The sequence below is a fragment of the Ixodes scapularis genome, unplaced genomic scaffold (genome assembly GCF_016920785.2).
Source record: "Ixodes scapularis isolate PalLabHiFi unplaced genomic scaffold, ASM1692078v2 PGA_scaffold8__174_contigs__length_109621045, whole genome shotgun sequence".
Classification (NCBI taxonomy): domain Eukaryota; kingdom Metazoa; phylum Arthropoda; class Arachnida; order Ixodida; family Ixodidae; genus Ixodes; species Ixodes scapularis.
Window position 1 is genome coordinate 35211720 of NW_024609883.1, and position 21778 is coordinate 35233497.

Consider the following 21778-nt stretch of genomic DNA (forward strand, 5'->3'; position numbering starts at 1 on the left):
AGGACACGCTTCCGCGTCGCGTTTCGCTGCAGCTGCGCCACCAGCAGCGCCAGGACTGCTTCTGTGACGTTTTTAATGAAACCATTTTATGCTTTCGGCGTATCTCGGTGTCCGATAAAGGGCTGTGGCTATCAAAAACCTCAGTTTCGCTGCAGGCTGGCGGAATTAGTTTTGTTCATAAAGAGAACATGTCCCGCTTTTCTTAATCTACAACATATATACCTTATTCGACTACCTTGAAATAAAACATCAGTCTCAACTTTCTTTCATTTCACACGGTCTCACAACTATATAGCTCTGTTATCGCTGCAACGTAACGTAGAAGGTGGAGTACGAAAATCACGGTACCCCTTAAAACGTGCGACGTTAACATGCAGCGAGCTCCTCGTCACCGATGAGGGACCCTACTCCAGAGAAGAGGTCTCATTCGTTGTATTCGGCCACCGCGTCCGTCTCCAGTGGCAGCATGGAACTTCTGGCGCTCCCTGCACATCGGGAGAGCGAGGTTTGCAACTGTCGCCGACAGTTCCGAGTGGTCGACTTCTACCAGCCCAGCGCCTCGCAGATTGAGCACTCCACGGGCCTGATGAACTTGTACAAGACTTACTGCTACGGTCAGGTTGAGGTTCCCGAAGAAGAGAGGTGAGTTGAGCTGCTTCCAAATGTGTCCTCTAGATTTTTTTTTTTGTCTGTATTGCAGATACCTCAATGTCTTTCTTGGGTTGGTGGTACTCGTTGTGTACTCGATGATGACAGCACCTGATGACTGGTAAAATACAAAAAAAAGCACTACAGCTTTTCACGACAGTATGTGAAGGTGTAACAGCCAGAACTGTTATTGCGCGTAGCAACACCCACCTTTACGCATGTCCGTTTTTTAGATACTCGATCACACGGAACACAACCTTGGGGTCACTGAAGTATGCAGGAAAAAAAAACTGCACACATGCGTCAACATCTCCGCCTAAACGCCGGTTTACACGGCACCGTTTCCTGCATTGCATTATGTTACGAACGCTTACGTCGGCTTGCGTCGGGAGTCACCGAGACATTTTTGATTCGAATCAAGCGTGGCAACCAGTTCAAGGAGTAGTCTGAGACACGACATTCGAGGCATCGGCGTTGCGAAGACCTATACGTAACGTAATAACATGTAAGAAACTTTCTGTGTGAGCGGCAGTCTTAAAGTGTAAATACGGTACATTTTCTAGATTTTAGGGTTACGAATGGTTTTAATGAAGAAAGTGTCCCTGAAGTGCGAGGTGTAATTTCTTTAAAATGTCTTGTGTATAGTTTTCTAAATATCCTATCTTTAAAGTTTTGTTTCGGGGGCCTGCGGCGAAACGGAAACTATCGGCTCGAGCGTGATGGCAACGCCTGTGATCAGCTGCATGACCATTGTGTGCGCAAAGTTCCTACCGCGGTGTCGCAAAACGTACGACTGCCCTAGTCGCAAGAACAGCTCCGATCAGTCAAGTAAGATACTGATTTCCTTCGTACATTTCAAACATCTGCAGCAAATATTAATACACATTCATAAAGTTTCCAGCCGGATCGTTCTGGAAAGTAGCGCGCGCCCTCAAGCGGCGCGCGTGAGGCTCTATGGGAATAGTGAGGGTCGCTGCTCTGTCGTCTGCTACTACAGCCGTACCGCCTGTGAGAAACACGTTGCCCATGTTCGCGTTGGGCCCACATATGTACGGCAGACGGCAATCTTTGCAGCGCCCCGTGCTGCGCTGCGTTGTCCACATAAGGTGAGAAACCCTTAACCACAGCATGTCTGTCTGTCCACTTACCTTTCCTGGATTGGTCATTGTTCTAGACAGGCCACCGTTCTTTTCTTTGTTTTTTTTAATGGGCCGTCGCGCGTAGGCCACGTGCCAAAAGAGCGAGGTTTCACTCACGCATCCAACCCTCGCCAATAAAAAAAAAAGCGCAGTTTGTTTTCACAAATGTTCCCAGGACGTTATTTCGACTGAATGCATGAATGGATTAAGAATGCTCTTGCATTTCGGGCGGTAGCGTGCGCCACCTAGCATGCAAAAGTTCTACTAGGCTAGTCTTGGCTTTGCTAAAAGGACGCAACGCCCCTCACAGTTTTCATAATGCCCCGGAGCGCTCACTCGTGGCACTGGTGTCTGCAGAAAGGTCCATTCAGCGCAGGAGTGAGTGTGAAAACGTATTTATTAAAGGAATGGGATACATCACGATTTCTTGATAAAGTCATCCAATCGTGACGGGGGAAGGGGATTGTGAGCTCAGGCTCAGGACAAGTCCCCACTTATCTTCAGAGACGAGCTACAATCTTGGTGGTGTGCAATGCACGTCGCAGGAACGTTGTGAATGTTAATCATAAGCTCGCGTTGAGAAAGAACAGACCAAACTATGGCCAACTCGGAATGCCACCTTCGCCACCCCAACACGCTTGAGCCCCCTCCCCCCCCCCCCCCCCCCCCCCCCTTCCCTCGAGCAGGGAGTCAATTACCTTCCTACGCGATGGCTGAGGAGCACTTGCAAACTACGGCCGCTAAAACACAACAAAACGAGCAGAAATCGCCCGCTGGGAAATTTGAAAACGCAGCAGAGAAACACGATAAGAGAAGTGCCAGTACTAACATGTAACCTCCTTGAGTGCAAAGATGGCATCGGGGCCCAAGGTTGCTTGACAAACAGCCAACCCGCTGAACGCCCCTTGAGAAGCTTGAGGTAGCATTTTCATATCGGTTTTAGATCGCGGTTTCCCCTTAGTGCATTATTTGGCAGTGTTCGTATATAGTCTCCATAAATCGATATCAGTCATTTATTTTGGTTCGACTTTTAACCGGAGTTGCCCTTTATATTTATTTATTTATTTATTTACATTACGTTACGAGTCAACGGTACCCTCATGCTTCGAATGCGGCGTGTGAAGTTACTGCTTGAATTTTATTTTCCACGAATCATACGAAGCACGGATGTCCAGGAAATTTTCGATTTAAGCAGGCGTAAGTAAGGCCTTGAAACATAACGCAACCTAAGAAAACCGTACTGGCGACGTGCGCCATCGAAAGCGTCGCTGCAGTCGGCCTTCCCCGATTGGCCGGAGGCTGACTATGACGTCAGCAAAGGATCTCTCATCGACGGAAATAGGAGGAATGTAAGAACTTCAATTTTGACGGTGTTGGCAGTGTTGGTTTCAGAGCGCTATCATGCTCTTTACAAACACCATAGAACTTGTTCGCAAGGTAATGACGTCACGAGAGGGGGCCATACGACGGCGCCACCGAAAAATCTCGCCGCTATAATAGCGCGGGTTCTAAAATCTAACACGTTTTCAGGTTCCTGCGACTGAAGCGAGAACTCTTCGATACAATCAAGCTTCCAGTAATGTGGCAGACGTGAGTTACCAACACTAAGTCAAGTACGAACAGCGACCGCTTTTAGGCTAGACGCCCGTCGAGTTCCCGCAAAATGTCACATTCCCGTTGGAATTCCTGGACGTAAGGGTGGAAGAGATTATATCGATTCCGATGTGACCAATCGCCAAAAGTCTCCCACCTGTAAAACCCTACATCGATTATTCTTGAAGGATTTCCTAGGACAACTAAGCAGTTCTTTCTTGCGAGTTGTGAATGCGAAAGCATGAATATCGTTCTTTGCGCCGCGGCCGCTTCTGATACTCTTGGCGCCTCGGCTGTTTCTGCTCCTCTCGGCGGGGGCCGCAGCGCCATGGAGTGTAGGGTGGCGTTCCTTGGAACCACGCCGAGCGCGCTGCCAATAGGAGTTATCCATCAACTTGCTGCTAAAAACTACGGGCTTCGCTACAGGAGAATTTAGGTGCCGTTTGGCGCGGCTTCAAAAGCTGATAACGTCGGTTCGCTCCGCGGGACAGTTAATGCATTAAAATACCGTATCACAGTTGAACAAAAATAGAACACCAGCTATACTCTGTTTTACCTTACGATGGACCGCAAAGGCTGCTACGAGTCATCTAGGCCAATATAATGCTGGGTGAGTGTCACGTGACCTTTGAAATAAAAAGGGTGGGGAGCAGCGACGCGAAGGGAGCATAGTCACGTGATAAGTCACGCGCTGGATTGGTTGGGACGGCTTATGCAGAGCGCAAGTTCTTCTGCTTCTTGCGCAGGAGTTGTGGGGACGTCAGATTGCCGATCTCTGATTGGCTCTAATTGGAAGGATAGCCGCCTTGAGGTCAACCCACTATCCTGCCAATCAGAGCCAATCAGAGCTCGGCTTACTGACGTCACCGCAGCCCCTAGCTGCGCGAGAAGCAGACGAACTTGCGCTCCAGGGTCCGCTGTGGTTCATCGTAAAGTGAAATGGAGTACCGCATTTTCCGGGGCTGTGGTGCGCAGGTTATATATGTTTAAAGCCAGGGTCACGCTTCTCATGCATCATACAAAAAGACGGTCTGCAAACACGAATCACTGCAATTTCCGTGGTTCGAATGCCGCGTGCGAAGCGGCATTTGAATCACGGATATTGTGGTGACTCCCGTTCGAATCTGTTTGCAGACAGTCTTTTTCGCGGTCCACAGTTTAGGAGTTAAAATTGTACGCGGTGCGGACAATCAACAGGTGCGGATACAAGGATTTTTTTTTTTATCGCTTGTTATGACGAGGCGTGGTAGAGTTCGCGAATGACAGAGAATAGTAATGATGATATTGTATGATACAAGCTTCTTTGTGAGCTAATTAAACAGGCACTTGTCAAGGTGTGTTGTGTATAAGAGTATTTTATATTCGAACTAGGCAACAGGTAAAGACGTTGCCCCCCCCCCCCCCCCCCCCCCGGAATATTTATCGAGCACGGAGTATGACTCAAAAAATACGGTTAAACGAGCATAAAATCGACCGGGCCTATCCTCCTGAATTGTCTAAACGCCAGACGCGCCGAAGTCGCACGCTCACATTGGCAGCACGTGCGTGAAAGGTCGGTTGTACGGTTTAAAATTCAAGTATTTTATATTACGGCTTGTCGAAGTTTTTGTCGCGAGGAATATTGGTGAGGAAGGGAATGTGACGCAAAGTGGATGACGCCAAAAATTGCACCAACGATCTTCAACGGCAAGCAATGCAAATCGACAGTCGGTGATTTTCAGCCCAGACACTGCCGGACTTCAGGCTGTAACCTTCCCGAAGCTCTTCAAGGCCCCAGCTTCGGACAGCTTGCACCTTATCGTCATGGTAAACGGTCTGTACGGTGAGTCTATGGTTCGATGATGCATAGAACCAGTGAGCAAACCTAAAAGGGCATCGTCACGCGCTCGTTGTCTTTGTGGGCCGGCAATCATCGGTTACACCATGCAGGCACTGAAAACAAAAAGCACAGTATAGCGGCGCATTTACTGTGCGTGATTGATTCCGTCAGTGATATAGAAAGCGCACAAAGGCGATTAACGCCGTGACGATGTCCCTTTTGGCGCATCTTGATTGACAACATTTTCACCGCACCGTTTCTTTTATTTTGTTTCCTTTTTTTTATTATTATTAGTTCAGAAATTTGAACACAACTAACAACTCGGGTGACACAGCGCCGCCTACTCCGCATTTTCAACAGATCATGGTTTCGGGGATTAACTGGCTATTTCGATAATCGCCTTCTGCGCTGCCATCTTTGATTCCTGGGCTGTGGAACGCGTTCTGAGCATGCGCAGTCGCTTTCGTCAGCAAAAGATTAGACGCTACGCACGCGTCCGCCGAAGCCAGATGACTGGTCATTTTTTTTTGCCTGGGTGATAAGTGCTGTAAAGGTGTATAGACGTTTCAAAGTACGGCCTCTGGGCGCCACCATCTTGCTACTGGCGTCTGTAAGACGCAACGAGATAGAGAGAGAACGATAAAACAGGGCCCCGGTCTGTACTCGTGACCCACACAAGGCCGCTGCCATTGTACGAAAATGAGACCACTCGTCACGTGACCAAGCCAAATACGTGACGTCACAGGAAAGATGGCAGCGCCCAGGCAGCGGCTGGCCCCAGCTGGGCCAAAGCATTTGCCGGAGCTTGTCGGATGTTTTGTTCGTTGTCGTTCGTATCAGCGAGTTGATTACAGATGAGGAAGCCGTCATATTAGGCCGGTCGAAAGCGACTTTAGAGTTCAGCGTGGTGTCTCACGCACATATAGCGTTAAAATGCAAAAAAAAAAAAAAAACGGTGTGCATTTCGCAGGTGATCGACAGGGATATTGCCACGAAATAGACAATCGGCCCTGCGTTGCTCGGACCTCAGATTGATTTGGATATCTCTATAGGATAAATTTTAAGGTGGCTTTTCTGTGCCCTCGTTGACCATTGGCATCTTCAAAATCTCCAGTGAAGCGTGTGCAATGTGTTTGGATACACAGTTTTGATATGGAAATTGCGTGAGTCGGGCTTGGCAGTGTGCAATCGTGGTGCCACTTCGTTCAAACAACCGGAGATTCACTTTGGTTGTGCGGCGCACCGAAGAGCTGCCTTGAAGCTGGTAGTTCCTGTACCGTGCTAAATGATGGTGTGCTGCTTTCTGAATTGTTCCAGCGTAAATGTGCACTTTCACGGAGCACAGGTGTGCGGCGCACCGGAGAGCTGCCTTCAGGGTGGTAGTTCCTGTGCCGTGCTTTAGGTGATGCTGTGCTGCATCCTAAATTGTTCTGGCGTAGACGTGCATTTTCACAGAGCGCATGTGTTGCAGTTGTTATGGATTCCGCTGATATGTCGCACGTTTCGTCGATACAAACGTTTCATCAACACCCCTTATACGAATTGCAAGCTGTATGGACATATCATCGTCAGTCTGCAGCGGCTCATTACCAGAAAAGTGCTCCCACATCCATTTTATTTCAGCTTGTCCACGGTAGTCGCCAAACCCTGAAGGAGAGGATTTATTCAGACAGAATGACAATAAAGCAGTGCAGCTTCTTTATTGGTCAGGATACACTTCCTTCTGTCAGTTTTGTTATATTGTCACGGATGCTTGCTCTAGAGCTATCTTCTACAAATATTTACTATTCTGGAAAATCTCAGGCCATGCTCGACTGTCATTGTATGTTCTGGCGGAGGTACTTTACCCACAGCCCTTCACTCTGTGCGCAACCTGGCGGCTCCTCAGCCGACTTGCCCTATAACGGGACATGGGTGGCGGACTATTCCGCGTCTTAAACCCCCGGCGAGCCGTGAACCAAATCCTGTCCCGAGCCCGGCAGACAACCTGCAAGGCGAGCGAGTACCGCAAGAACGCACCTCGAAAATACACAAAGAAGTACCTGAAATCCGAGCCAGTCGCTGCTACAGAAAGAACCACCAGAATTCGGTTTCCTGCTCCAAAAACCGAAGCTGGCCAAGCCAACAATGACAAACCTGTAGCAGCAAACCGCGCCCGCTCCTGTCATTGTTTGCATACCCGTCACACTTCACACTCCGACTCCCTTTCACACAAGGTGTATGAAGACGTCGAGGACTGGATTGAACAATATGTACGTGTCGCCCGCCACAGTGGGTAGATGGACAACCAGCTCCTGCAGAACCTGTACTTCTCGTGGACGAAACTGCGAGGCACTGGTTTGAGAACCACGAATCCTCCTTAACGGTGTGGGAAGGGAAATATGAAAGATCGAGCTAAAGCGCACGTTCGCCAGCCAACATCGACGAGAGAGAGCCGAATTCCTGATTCTGACCAGGACACAGCCCCAACGAGAGCGTCACCGCCTTCGTGGAGGATGTTTTGCGCCTGATCGAGCACCCACACCGACCCTGATGCTACAGAAGACAAGAAGCTAAGAATCCCATGTCCCTCATCTGAAGGACAACACCTTTGGCAGCCTTGTCCGCAACCCCCGACAACAGTCGAAGGGTACATATTTCTCAAGCTTCCAAAATTGAACATGAACTGCATGCCAGAGCCTGTCACTATCAATAACTCCCCGGCGTTTCGACACTCGAGTCCTCCAGCTGCAACTTCGACGCGAGCCCCCCAGGCATCCGTGACATCATCCACGACGTTGTCTGGGAGGAGATCAGGAAGCTACTTCCTGCCATCAGTAACCCGGCTTTTATTTTGATATCCGAGATTGTTCCGAAACGAATTCGACAGGAATTTCAACCGAAGACTTCTGCGAGCGAGGCGGCATCTGACGAACCGAGGGCGACTTACGCCACAATGGCAGGACGACCGCCACCGGATACCCGTTAGTATTCAATGCAAATTCAACGAGACACCCCGACGCCGAAGCATTCCCGACATCGGGAAGAGCCAGAGTAAGTCCACGCTGAACAAAGTACACCGAGGAAAATGGAGGTGTTGCGAATGGCCAACCGAAAACCACTCTGCTACCACTGCATGAGGCTGACCATGTCTACCGCAGGTGCCCGTACCAATGAATTGGCCTGCGAGGGTTCGTGCCGAACGGCCATTGACCACGTCTCGAGGAGCGACCGCGGGACATTGAGGATTATCTTCGGCGGCCTTTTGTCCCTGGTGCCGGCATTACCCCAAAACCTCTGATCCCCATCACCTCGACGGGAGGTAAACACGACAAAGCAGATGAGCGGCAATACAGTGACAGTTGATTTGGTGTCGGTTGTCATCCAAGAACAAGGCCTAATATTTTGCTGACACCAATTATCTGTGTCCACTTCACGAAGCACGCAGTTTCCAACTTAGAGAGAGAATGGCCGCTGAGTGACTTAAAGAAATAGAATGGTTGGTTGTTCCCAGAAGTGGACACCGAGCATCACCCGACTTGACTCTGCCACACGAGACTTTCACGAGTTGCACTGGCCGCGGGATGCAAAAGGAATCGCCATTACGGAACGGAGGTGAAATGGCTTGGATAGCAAACAAACGTTGTTGCCAGCCATCAAGTCAACGACACAGCAAATGCCTCAGCCACGTAAGCAGTACATGCCCGAGCTTGCTGCACCTAACGCAGAAAACTACCAGAAAAATTTGCGGATTAGAAGCCAGCCCTGCAGCTTCAGTGCATCAGATGTCAGTGGCGGCACATGACGTACAAGACAGCATCAGTCAGTCAAAGTTACCACTCGACCAAACTGAACACTGACCTGCCAGGAGCGTTATCCGACAACAAGGAGCACAGGTACTACGACTGAACGCCTGACACGAGACGGACGCAAAAAGAACTCGTTATGGAACCATATGCTAAGAATCCATAATTATGTTATCAATTGGAAATAAACATTTGATACGCTAACCAAAAAAACATATTTCCGCTCGCCTTTACGCCTTCAGAGTATACACCAAGAAATGTTTTCACTGCACGCGCTGGACGTTTTGAGGACACTCGCATCTCTGACCCCTCAATATTAATTGATGGGACGTAACATACTGGCAGACTTGTTGCATGCGGCTGCACTCGTCCCACCTCTACTGAACATGCGGTGCATCCGACAACCAACTCCACTGATGTGAAAATGTTATTTATTAACTTATTCTCTCTAATGGCCTTTGTAGGCATTGCAGATAGGATACTTAAAAGTACACACGATAATAGCATCATAGCACACTGACATTAATGAGCACAAATCGGGCCCAGCTACCGAAAATAAATATTACACTCGTAAGAAATAATTATTGCTGTAGCCATTATTGCTGTAGCCGTAAGAAATAATTATTGCTGTACAAACACACTTTTCAGCATTTAGTATAATAGTATGTGTTGATGCATTGTTATATAGCAGGACATTTTCTATACGTATGACACAATAGACCCTTTGCAAAACACGATCAAGCAACATGACTGTCACCATTTTTGTTCGGCGTAAAGCACACAATTGGGCCCCAGTTCACGTCGAACGCTTTTATTTATTTATTTATTTATCAATACTACCAGCCCAATATAGGGCCAAGGCAGGAGTGGGGTGATACAGTGTCACACATGCACATTATAAACACAACAGTTCTAAACAAAAAGCAATCTTAGCACCGAAAATTAATATCTACGACATATTCGAAAGAAGAGAAACAATACAGTAACCAAATGTAATACTAGTAATAACAATAACAGTATAGCAGTAAATGTAACAGCAGTAATAAAAAATAAAGACAGTAAAATAATTTCATAAGAGCAATAAAAGCAATCTTGGCACTGAAAAATATTATCTACGGCTTTTTCGAAAGAACAGAGTGAATCAATATCGACAACATCCCCGGGAAGGCTGTTCCACAAATCAATTGTATGCACAAAAAAAGATTGTTTATAGCTATTTATTCGAGCTTTAATAGGGGCTACGGTCTTTGTGTGATGCAAGCGTTCCGAGTAAAAACTTTTTGGTTTTAAGTAAACGGAGCCATCAATTTTTATACAGTTCTTGAAAATCTGGAAGAACAGCTTCAACCGTTGGCTCTCTCTTCTGTTTGACAGAGGGCTTATATTGGCTCTCCTTTTAAGTTCGGTCACAGACGTAGTTCGTCTGAAATCTGAAAAAACTATACGCACAGCTAGCGACTGAATATCTTCGAGTTCTCTGACCAGAGAGCTCTGCCATGGGCTCCACACTGCAGACGCGTATTCTAACACAGGTCTAATAATTGTCTTATACGCTTATGCAGCATTTGAGTCCAATAGGCGCTGAGTCGAGTTCACATTGATTGCTGACATAACATTCTTGTCGAACAGATGCCCAAAGTATGAGGGCCTTGGGTAATTAGAGTAGTACCTACTGTGATTCGTTTCATCAGAATTTGGCAAACGGCGAAGGCTACAGTCTCAGTGAACCAATATGCCTGTTGGAGAGACGCACATGGCAACATATCATCAGAGAGCTCATCTCCACAGATTTGTCACATACCATCACTCCGTCTCCCTGCTTGGCTGGAGGGCGTTGTGGCGGTTGCCCTTTTCTCATTTATGGTGAAACAAAATATAGGCAGCCCAAACTTTTGAAAAAAAGTCTATTGAAGAGACTGAAAAGAATGGTAGTCCAGATTTTTCAACAAGACTGCTCTTCGGGCAAGGTATGAACACAAATATGAGTCATCTTGTCCAGGTAATTAGAACAAGTAAATGATTGACCTACTAATAGAATGCACTCTTGATGATAAACATTACCCTGCCAAAACTCCTACGAAAGTGAAAAATGTGCAGTTAGTCTTCTATTTCCAAGTTGCATTACATTGAACGAATCAATGATATGTGTGGTTTAATTTCTGGACCTCCAAAGAGTGGGGCTGCATTTTTTTTTAAAGATTCTGTGTGTTAGAATGATGAATTAGACAACCATCTAAGAGGAGTCTGATCATGCAGATGGTGGTTACTGTGAACTATTGATACCGATTGCCACGGTAAAGAGCCTACTAATACTAATTTTTAAGGGACACGGGATGCAACATTTGGTGCACTAATAATGAAAAAATGTGAAGACTTGCGTTGTTCTCAGTTCCAAGAGGACAAATAAACTGTTTCATAAACATAAGTAATTAGCATTTTTTTCCGAATGATTGGTTCGAATGCTTTGTAAGAGTTCGCGTGCACGTCATTTAAGCAAACGCCAGCTTTTCACCTCAAAAAAGTATTGCGATCAAATGTAGAATCCTCAATTGGCACAAAAGGTTAAAGATCGCAGGAGCTTCCTCGCTAAAAGTTGCTCTGGTTATTCGGTGACGCAGGGCTGAAACAACTTCCCCTAGGTCCTAATGCAACGTATACCTTTCGCTTCAATACTCAGAGATTCCAACCGTCAAACGAAGCTAGAAAAATGAGAATATTTTACGCTAAAAGTTATATCGCAAAAATAGTGGATTAGTACGTACAAAACGTAAAGATCGCAGGAGCTTTCTCTCTAAAAGTTGCTGTGATTATGCGGTTACCTAAAGCTGAAACAAACTCTCCTAGGCCCTAAGTCCGACGCATACATTTCGCGCCGATTTGCAGACATTCCAACGTTCAGACAAAACTAAGGGAATCCGAAAATTTCAAGCTAAAAGCACTCAAAGTTCCATCGATCCTCGAACACATTTGGGAATCCGAGCACCGGTACGGCGATACGGCTGATGCTGTCTCACATGTGTTTATATTTAGATGATCAAGAGGGATCTTGCGCAAAAAGAATATAAAATGTAATTCCTTCATACATTCACATTATACCTTCGTCAGCGAGCTCGAAGAAGCCCGAAATCGTCGGACAGCAGCGGAACATCACGGCTACAGCGCACCGAACAAACTCGCATCCGCCAGCTCTGGGCGCTGCCATCTTACCGGTGACGTCACGGCTCTTGTGAGGTCACGTGACGAGTGGTCACTTTGGCGTACAACATGGCGGCAACCGGGGGGGGGGGGGGGGGGGAGTCAGCCACTTTCGAACTTCCGGTTTATTACTCTAAGCCCCTCTACCTCGTTGATAAGACGTCTGATAGAAGCTGCATTCGATTTACCTGCACCCTCTGCACCGGTGCAGAAGATGCAGGTGAATCAAACGTAGCTAGAGAAGCCTTGCTGTCCATGGCTGCCAAACTATAACAACAAAACTTTTTTTATCCACAGTGGCTAGACGAGCTTTTGGAAAGTGGCTGCTGGCCAACGTCTATAGTAACAAGTGGTTGCGTAACTCCGTAAATATAAGACTACGGGTCTTAGACAATAAGAAGCGCAGTCCTTGTGTCACCGGCAACACGTACGCCATAAAGTCAGTTCAGCGTTAAGATCTGATCCCCGAACCAGTCCAATCAATACGTGGAACGTAAACTATGGCCAGAGCAAGAGACGCCAATTTGTCTGGAGCACGGCACAAAGGCGTATCGCTTCCATCTCCAGACAAACACGTCGGCGATACCAGCTATATTTGATGTATAGGGAGCAAAGGAGACACGTCCCAAAAGCATTTCTTCCAAGCTTGCAACCGAGTCAACGTCCGATCGAGCTATATAAGAATGGCGTTGTTTCCGCTTGGATCAATCTCGCGAAGCAATTGATTCGGGCAGACATTTCGCCATTATTGAACCAACATAATGCCGCCGTTTGGTGAGGAGAACAACAGTTTCTTTGTTTTCTTTAGGATAAGCCTGACGTCACTCCATCGCAGCCGTAATATAGGGATCGTTCATTGTCGTTTTCTGAGGGTGGACTCATCCAAAGCACTAATACCGAAAAAAAAATCTGAAGCAAAAAGAAAAAAACGGTATTGCACTCGTTTTGTGTCATCAAAGGCCACGCAGATAATCTACTATACCGAGCACGGGACACAATGTGTACTTAGCGAATAAGAAGATATCTGTAGCAAGCTCCTATTGGGCTTATTCTTGCCAACGTGCCCAAGGGTGTCTCAAGATGATGTCTACTTTTCCCTGGGTAAACATACCAGGTGAACTCCAACGATGCACATGTTATTTGAATTATTTCCTAGCTTTACTCATGATCAAACCTCTGTAGGCACTATTCGGCCAAAAAATGAGAAGCTGTCCAAGGAGGCCATCCTCATGATTCGCCTTTCCAAATCGAAATCTTGGGTTGCGTGGTGGGCAGTTTACATAATACTCGAGTGAAGGCTTGGGTCTTGCTTGGAGATGTCAAAACTCCGTTTCTGCTTAACCAATAAGAGGCCACGAGTGGTGTGACAAAATCTAGGTGCAAATTGCAGGATATGAAGATTGTTCACATTCCCGTCCTTTGGATAACAACGACCTAGCAAAGTAACGTCTTTTTATACTTCTTTTTTTTTTGTGAAACGATTCGCAGGATGCTCGACTGACCTGAGACTCTTCCGCACGTTCCTGGAGCTTTCCCAGCCTTGCGCCAATCTTCGCTTCCTCATGTCCAGAGTAAACGAGGTGAACATAATTTCATAGCCAAAGAATTCCTTACGCTGTTGCACCCAGTACAACTCTTTTCATAATCTCTATTAAAGGGATTGTCCGGTGAAAACCGAAAGTTCTTAAGATCTTGTGATGGTAACGTGGCGGGAGCTTAATGATTAACATAGGTCATTTTTATTCCATTAAACGACACCCAACTTTAGTGTAAATAATGACGGATAATTATACGAAACGCCATGCCAAATTTTGCAATGGTCAATGACTGCGCTTCCCGGCCTGCATCTGATGTCACACCAGGCTCGCAATTGTCACATCCGATGCCTCACTCCTCCCCGGAAAAACAGTGCTCCCAAAGCACCGCAGCGTTCCATTTGAAATTACTCGGTTAGGGAATCACACGAAATTCAGATTTGTCGTGGAAGATACTCCTACAGCCATTGCCAATGAGGTATAAATGTTTTCTTGAATACAAAATTTGACCATACAATCCCTTTAAGATAATTTTTTCCTTGGAAGTACTGTGCAGTAGAGATGTCGAGAATCTGCCAATGGTTCGAGTTCGACCAAGTTCGACCTTTTTGAAGTTTTCTCGTGAAGCTTGTCTGTCTGTTGTGTACGTACGCGAGAAGTGACAATGAACCAATGCCACCTAAGGAGATTCATATTAAAAATAGCGCAAAAGAGACGGGACAAAAACTTTTGCGCTATTTTTAATATGAATGTCCATTACCAACTTGCCCAGCAGACCAAGCTTTTACAACACCTAAGGAGGAGGGGTATAATATTTATCGGATGTAGCTTCGCATTAGCGAACTAACTAAATCATTGATATTTTTTGCCTTTATATTGTGTACAATGTAAAAGTACTGCATAAATATTTTTTTACATAATTTTAAATTTTTGTGTAGAATTTGGGGGACACTGTTAAAATGCTGTTGCCAGCTGTTGCCAGCCATACAAACTGCAGGCAGCAGTCGGATTTCTGTTGAAAGTTCATTTCGCAAAGCCAACGAGATAAGCGCGTTAGGACCGAAACCTCTCAATAAAAACGTCAAATTATATACCTATTCCTACAGCTGAAAAGGCTGGCCCGGAATTAATTGAATTATAGGTTCCACGAGCTTTCCATGTCAAGCACCGTATATGTAAATCACTTGAGCAAGGCTGCCCACATTTGTGTGTGTGCGTGCGTGCGTGTACAGTGGTGGGAAATAGGTACCCGTTAGGCGCGCAGTCTTAAAGGGACACTAAACTCCCTCCAGAAAATCTTTTTAGGTGCCTTAATACTCCAACTCCGCCCGAAAAAAATAGTGTAACATTGACGTCGCGAGACGGATTTTGGATATGAAGCTAATCCAAAATATGCTCACACTTCGAGGGGGTAACCCCAAAATGAAATATGGGGAAGTCTCCCAAACTCCCCAAAACATTTTGTCGAGTGCCTGGATGGGGAACGTATGTAAAAGAATACCCCCCCCCCCCCGGCCAAGAAAAAAAAAAAGAAAAACGCTCCGTGTTATTTTTTTTTTATATACTCCAAATATTCGGGTCTACCAATGTTTGGGCACGTTGTCAGAGCATGCATTGGACACGAATGCTGCTCCTGCGTTCGGCGTAGACTCGGGTCCAATCACGTGCTTCGTGCCCAAGAAATGGCGTCCACCATTGTTGCTTGATGGTGTTTTGAAAGGAGTCGATTACGTCTTTGAGACTCATCTTAAGTTAGACAAGAATCCGAAAAATACATATATTTCAAAACGTCGATCCCGAAATAAAAGAATATTTCGGAGTCATTCAAATAAGTCTCGTGATCTACTTTTTTTCTCAAGAAAGTTTGTTTTGTGGCATACGTGTCCTGTCCAGACGCATCAAAAAAGTATTTTTTTTTATTCCAGTGTTTGTGTGAAACGAATTAATAATAGTCATCTTTCCCAGCGCGAGGAGACATTCAATGACTTCGACACCCTCGGCATGAGGCTCGCCAGCGAAGTGGCGGACCACGTCCGTGTACACTCCAGAAAGCCATCCAGAATCAGGTATGCTCCACGCGACAAACAATAGAATGAGTGTCATCACTTGCATCAAGATGACATTTAATTAATTTATGTGTTTATTTATTTTAATACCTTCAAGGCCCAAAGGCGTCAAAGAAGGGAGTAAGGCTCCTTAAAGACCGGAGAAGCCGTCGTTTTATACACTGGCGAAATTCATCATACATAATGTAAGATAGGGTTTCTCGACATCACAGTGACGTTCCTTCTTACCATCTTAACCACATTTCTTTACGGCAGGCACCATCATACAAATACTTGGAGGTTCATATTTCATCTAACTTGACTTCGGAAATTCATATTCAATATACATAACAAGTAATGGCAATCGTATGTTAGGATTCATAAAAGGAAACTTTCCGTCCATCCCCCATGTCTCTAAGTCTACTTCTCTACAAAACTCTCGTTTGCTCCAAACTGGAATATGCCCCCTCCATTCAGGACCCCGGTACTGACATGCAGTTGAGGGAATTCAAAAAAGATATGTTCGCTTTATACTTACTAACTATCATCGCACTGCCAGCGTAACATCGATGAAATGTATAGTTCGAACAACCTCGCATCACGTAGAGAACTTTCTCATTCGTGTTTATTTTACAAAATCTATCATTATCCTCGTTTGCGTGAAAGTCTACCAATACCGCCCCTCTACATATCACCGCGTCTCGATCAGCAACACACGATAGGCTTACCATCGCGTAAAACTTCAACTTTTCACAATTCATTTAAGTACCGAACCCCTTCCAGCGTCGGTGGTAACTTCATTTTATGGCGTCGATTTTAAATCTGTCTTAACAATGTCAATTTTGTAATAACTTATTCGCATATAATTACTGCATTCTCATATATTTTTTTTGTTGTAGTTCTTGTATGTTCACCTGTAACCCACTCCCTACTGCAGTGCGCCCATGGCTTTGAGGGATTTGAAATAAATAAATAAATAAATACAGCTTTGACACCAGAGCCCAGACGCCCATTGTGGACGACTAACTGCCTGCTATTCGAACATATACAAATCAAATTTCTTGAGCCTGCGTGTTCCGTTTTGTTCTGGAGAACTTGAAGCGTATTTTAGGCCCACCTCACATAGTGACATAATACTTAGCAATGGCGCGGAACAATTATTTCAGCAACAGCGTGGCCACAGGATTGGTGTTGTCGGGAATTACTTCTACCAAGTATGGCTATAACGTAGTGATAATACATATCTATTTGAGTATACAAGACATGTCAGCGTTAGGTGGTTCGCGTTAGATGAGATCGCCAAACTCTGCGTGTCGTTCGAATCTTGTCCAGCGTGCCACTTCATTTCATCGGATGCATCGATACGCAGAACAAGTCGCAGTTAACGCGGGGCTCAACAACAACTACGAATACTTTGACGAAAATAATCCCTGGAGAAGGGGAACAAGAGGGACAAAGGACAAACATATGTCTGTCCTTTGTCCCGCTTGTTTCCCTTCTCCAGGAATTATTTTCGTTATTATTGTCCAGCTCGCTTGCACCTTGCATATTAATTGAATTATAATTATAACGAATACTTTATTTGATGTTTCCCTACCATATGAACGCGAATGATTGAAACCACGTTGTTCTCTTCACGAAACTGACTGTTTAATATCATATAAACAAATTGAAACGATCTTTTCTTAAATATTGTTTCATGCATCATAGGCGGGGTTACGTGTTTTCGAAGTAGAATTTTTTTTTTAATTCCGGGGTGAGTTTCGGTGTTTATTTCTGTTTTCCAAAATATTCGGTGCTTTTAGGTGTTCACTTTTGTCTTTCAACATATTCGGTGCTTTTCTTGCTCATTTTTGTTTTCAACGTATTCGGTATTTTTTAGTGTTCATTTTTGTTTCCCACCATACATATTCAGTACTTTTCCATGTTTATTTTTGTTTTCGAATATATTCGGTTTAACAATAATAATCTCTGGAGAAAGGGAAAAAGGGGGGCGGGAGGGCAAACTGCTGCGCGACTGAAAAAATCCACCTGGTCCTGTTATCGAACCAAAGGACCTCTCCATCCCAGAAGAACGCTCTACCAACTGAGCTAACCAGGAGTTAGACGTCAGTAGAGCAAATGGGTTTCAATAGGCGCCACCAGTCCAACACCAACAAGGGTGAACGGTCTGCATTTTAAGCTTACGATGATAATGCAATTAATGCAAAGGTGCAAGTAAACTGGACAAGAATGACGATAATAATCCCTGGAAAAGGGATTATTATCGTTATTCTTGTCCAGCTCACTTGCACCTTTGCATTAATTGCATTATCATCATATTGGGTGCTTTGCAGTGTTTATTTTTTATGCCGGACTAAAAATCGGGGATTATCTGGGTTTATGTTCAAGAAAATAGGACATGGGAGTAGGATTCCCCAAATTCCAGGGAACATAGGCATGAATCGAATACTTACAAAAAACGTCCCTGTACTGATAAACAAAAATGACAGGAGATAGGATTTGGTGTTCCGAAGCATGAAGCCTCGTGGACAGTGCGTACTGACTAACTTCCGGCTGTGTATAAACATACACGCGACATGATTACTTTTATTGCCAGGGTGTAAATTTTCGAAGATTACCGGTGTTTACCGAAAACGCGGACACCTAGAAGACTTTAGAGACAGGGGTCACTCCCCGCTTTCTTCTTGGCCCACGTCTACTGCGTTCATTTTTTTTTTTCAGTTTTGTCGGCTTCTCGATGGGGAATATCATCGTCCGAGCCGCCCTGATGAAGACGGAGCTCCAACCGTTGCACCGCTACCTCCACACGTTTCTGTCGCTGAGCGGGCCCCACATGGGAACCGTCTACAACACTTCCATGATCATCAATCTAGGTACGTATAAGTTATTTATCGTTGGCTTTTGGTGCTTAAATGGAAGACGCCGTAAAGCGTACGTCGATTATCATCTACTAGCTCGAATCAGTGAGAGAAATAGCAACAAAAGCTATTCACTTTTTGTTTGTTTTCTTGTTTGCTTTCAAATCTCCGATAGCTCGTACGACGTCACTATATACAAGGTTGATTTTGTCGCAGACACCGATAACGTTCGTGCTATTTTGAGAGCGAACGATTGTAATGCGCCTCTGAATGGACGAAAGAATGTACATTTTGTACAGTACACTTCCGAACGTTCGCTTGGATTTAGAGCGTCACTGCTTGCTTTTCCAGGCGATCCTTTCACAAGTTGTGGTCGTTGGAGCAGAATAGATACAATGAAAAAGATGATTGGAACTGGACTCCAACTGGACCGATTTACTAAACTGAATGCTCGTCGATGCACTGGGTGCCGCATGTCCGAATTGAGTGCTTACGCAGTACTTGTGTCCAACCTTTCCACTATTGTCCCCATGAATTAATCTCCCCCCCCCCCCCCCCCCATGACTCTGTTAACAGGGTAATATCTGTGACTACGTTTTTAAGTCTTGCGGAAGGGAGACTGAAAGAAAAGTTCTCTTCTATATTTGAAACTAAGACCGCGGCCAAGAAGCTTCTTGGTCAGTGGCGTTGCGTGAGATTAAACTTGGGTCACAAATGCCAATTTGCTTGTGTAAAGTGAAAAGGAAAATTAAACCCAATCATTACTGCGTGGTCTTTTTAGGCTGATCAGAAAAGTATCCTTTAGAAAGGGTAATTAAACACTCAGATGCTCGACATTGGCTCTTCTATTTACCACTTAGAAATCGTCTAATAATCTTTATACATTAAATTCTTGCCTCGTTTCTCCCTCCTTCTTACAGGCATGTGGTACCTTCGAAGGTATGACAACACAGATTCCATCAAGCAGATGGCCCTCAAGGACAGCGATAACATCCGAAACACTTTCCTGTACCGTCTCAGCCAGGACAGAGGTCAGTCATTTATTTCGAGTAACCCTTTTTTTTTTTCCGGGTGCTTTATAGCTTCGTGGTGTTTGCAAGGACTGACAAAATTCAAGAACGTGCTGCTCCTCGGGTCCGCTGAGGACTACATCGTGCCGCTGCACTCTGCCCATGTCAAGCTCACCAAAGCTATCGTGAAAGACAACACACCAATGGGTAAGTTACTTTGGCTGGAGAAGAGCATGGACTTCGTTCATCGATTACAAAGATACTGACAATCCAATTCAGTCCAGAAAAAAGAAGATTACCAATTATTCGATTATATTTGTAAAGCGTGGGCACCTTCAAAAGCGAGGAATCTGTGCTCAACCGGCCAACTTCAGCTTTTTACGCGAATTTTACATCAGTGCTTCCGTGGCTTCAGCTCCCTCGTTTTTAAACATGCGGAAGATACATAAAAAGGGGGGACGGACTATGAAGACTTCCAACTAGCAACAACATTTATTGACCCGAAGTTTGAATATATAGGTGAAGGAGGGGAGGGTGAAAGTCGCCAGACTGGAAAGGGGGAAAGGCGATGGGAGAGGGTGTAGAGGCAAGGGAGTGAAGGACGATCCCGTGAGGTTGACATCTAATCGCTTGGAGCCACAGAAACGAGGGACGTCAGCTCTGGCCCCAGGAAGTTTATCTCCCTCCTGGATAAGCCTATGGACGGGGACCCGAAGTTGCTGTGACTGTGGTGCATGGCGAAGGCCTCCATGATCTCTTGTCCGTATCTTGAGACGTGACCTCCAATCCTGGTGGTCGAGGGAAGGTCGGCCGAACAGGGTTCGCTGCACTCAGAGGTGTGTTTGGAAATCGGGTGCTGTAACCTTCCCTCGACCACCAGGATTGGAGGTCACGCCTCAAGATACGAACGAGAGATCATTAGGTATGGATGTATGTAATGTTTGCAATAATACTTAAAAAACAAGCGAGCTGGTGTTGATTCATGGTAATAAAACCCGAGACTCAGGAACACAGAAGGGGACGAACACAACACAACGTCTCAGTGTTTGCAATTTTAGGACGCTTATAGCTCATAGATAGAGTTATAATCATATATAGGCTATCGCAGAAAGTGGTTTAGGGCCCTGTAGTTGTTATGCCCTCTCCGAATGAATGACGAACGTCACAGGCGCAGCCTACCGGGAGATGAGTCGCAACATTCTCAAGCCTCTGCTCGAGAAGCAAGGGACGACAGTCATCCGCTACCTGGTGCACTTGCCGTTCAAGAGCTCCATCTTGTCTTCCAACATTCACACCGCTCCTCTGGACAACGAGATCCTGGTACAGAAGTTGGTGTTCATCGCATGTGTCAAGCATCTTATCTGAGATAAAGACGGACTGCGCACGTCGGTGTTCCGTGGCAAATCTATAGGGTGATTACTCTCGAACAGTAGCTAAGATTAAAAGTAATGGCTATCGTAGCAGCAAATAACTTTAATCGAGGTGATGTTTTAATCTCCACTTTACACGCTGCTTATGTGGTTTCGGTAACGCATGACCGTCTATAAAGGAGGATGGGAACGTAGGTAAATTCAAACTTAAAACCCTTTGAACTCCCGTTGTCTCGTAGCTGCTCGTTCGTTCCAGTTGTGTCCAGTTCCAGCAGATTATAGCTGTGACGGGTTCTAGAGTTCGTTCCAGTCAAAACTGGCTTAATGTTTTTTTTTTTTTTTTTTTTTTTGCGGTTGCCGAGGTTGGTTTTAGTTTAACTTATTTAGGCATGTATGTTGCCAGGGCTAGAGTGGTTCGAGGACTGCGGCCTCGCATTAATGCAGAAAATGTGGCCATAACGTGGTTTCGTACTTGCATCTCAATGATCTCATTCGCGCGCACTTTCGTGTGGTGGAGTAGCCAAAGGAAGCGACGCGCTCGCGTTAGTAGCTTTGTCCAGCGTTACTAGATCAAAGTCGGTTGACAAGCTTCCTAAAATGCCTCGCACCTTCTCGTGGAGCTCGCTATACATTATCAGCCTAAGGGAACTTATAATCAGCCCGCCGTATAGACAGACGGGGAGTTGGATGCACATTACCTACGGTGCAAAATGATTATATTGTGCTTTTACGGCAATAGCCGTTGTGGTTCTCCTCACAACTGGAAATGACGTCCGTT

General features: G+C 45.6%; 1 protein-coding gene across 1 annotated transcript; it reads left to right on the forward strand.

Annotated features, from left to right (window-relative positions):
* The first annotated feature begins 584 nt into the window (after positions 1–584).
* On the forward strand, positions 585–20995 carry LOC121047409 (protein FAM135A-like). Its single transcript, XM_040502617.2, has 9 exons — positions 585–642; positions 3318–3377; positions 5102–5202; positions 13668–13759; positions 15680–15780; positions 18484–18635; positions 19541–19651; positions 19721–19837; positions 20799–20995. Exons 1-9 carry the CDS (start codon positions 587–589, stop codon positions 20993–20995), a joined length of 987 nt encoding a protein of 328 aa, XP_040358551.2. The 5' UTR covers positions 585–586.
* Positions 20996–21778: the final 783 nt, after the last annotated feature.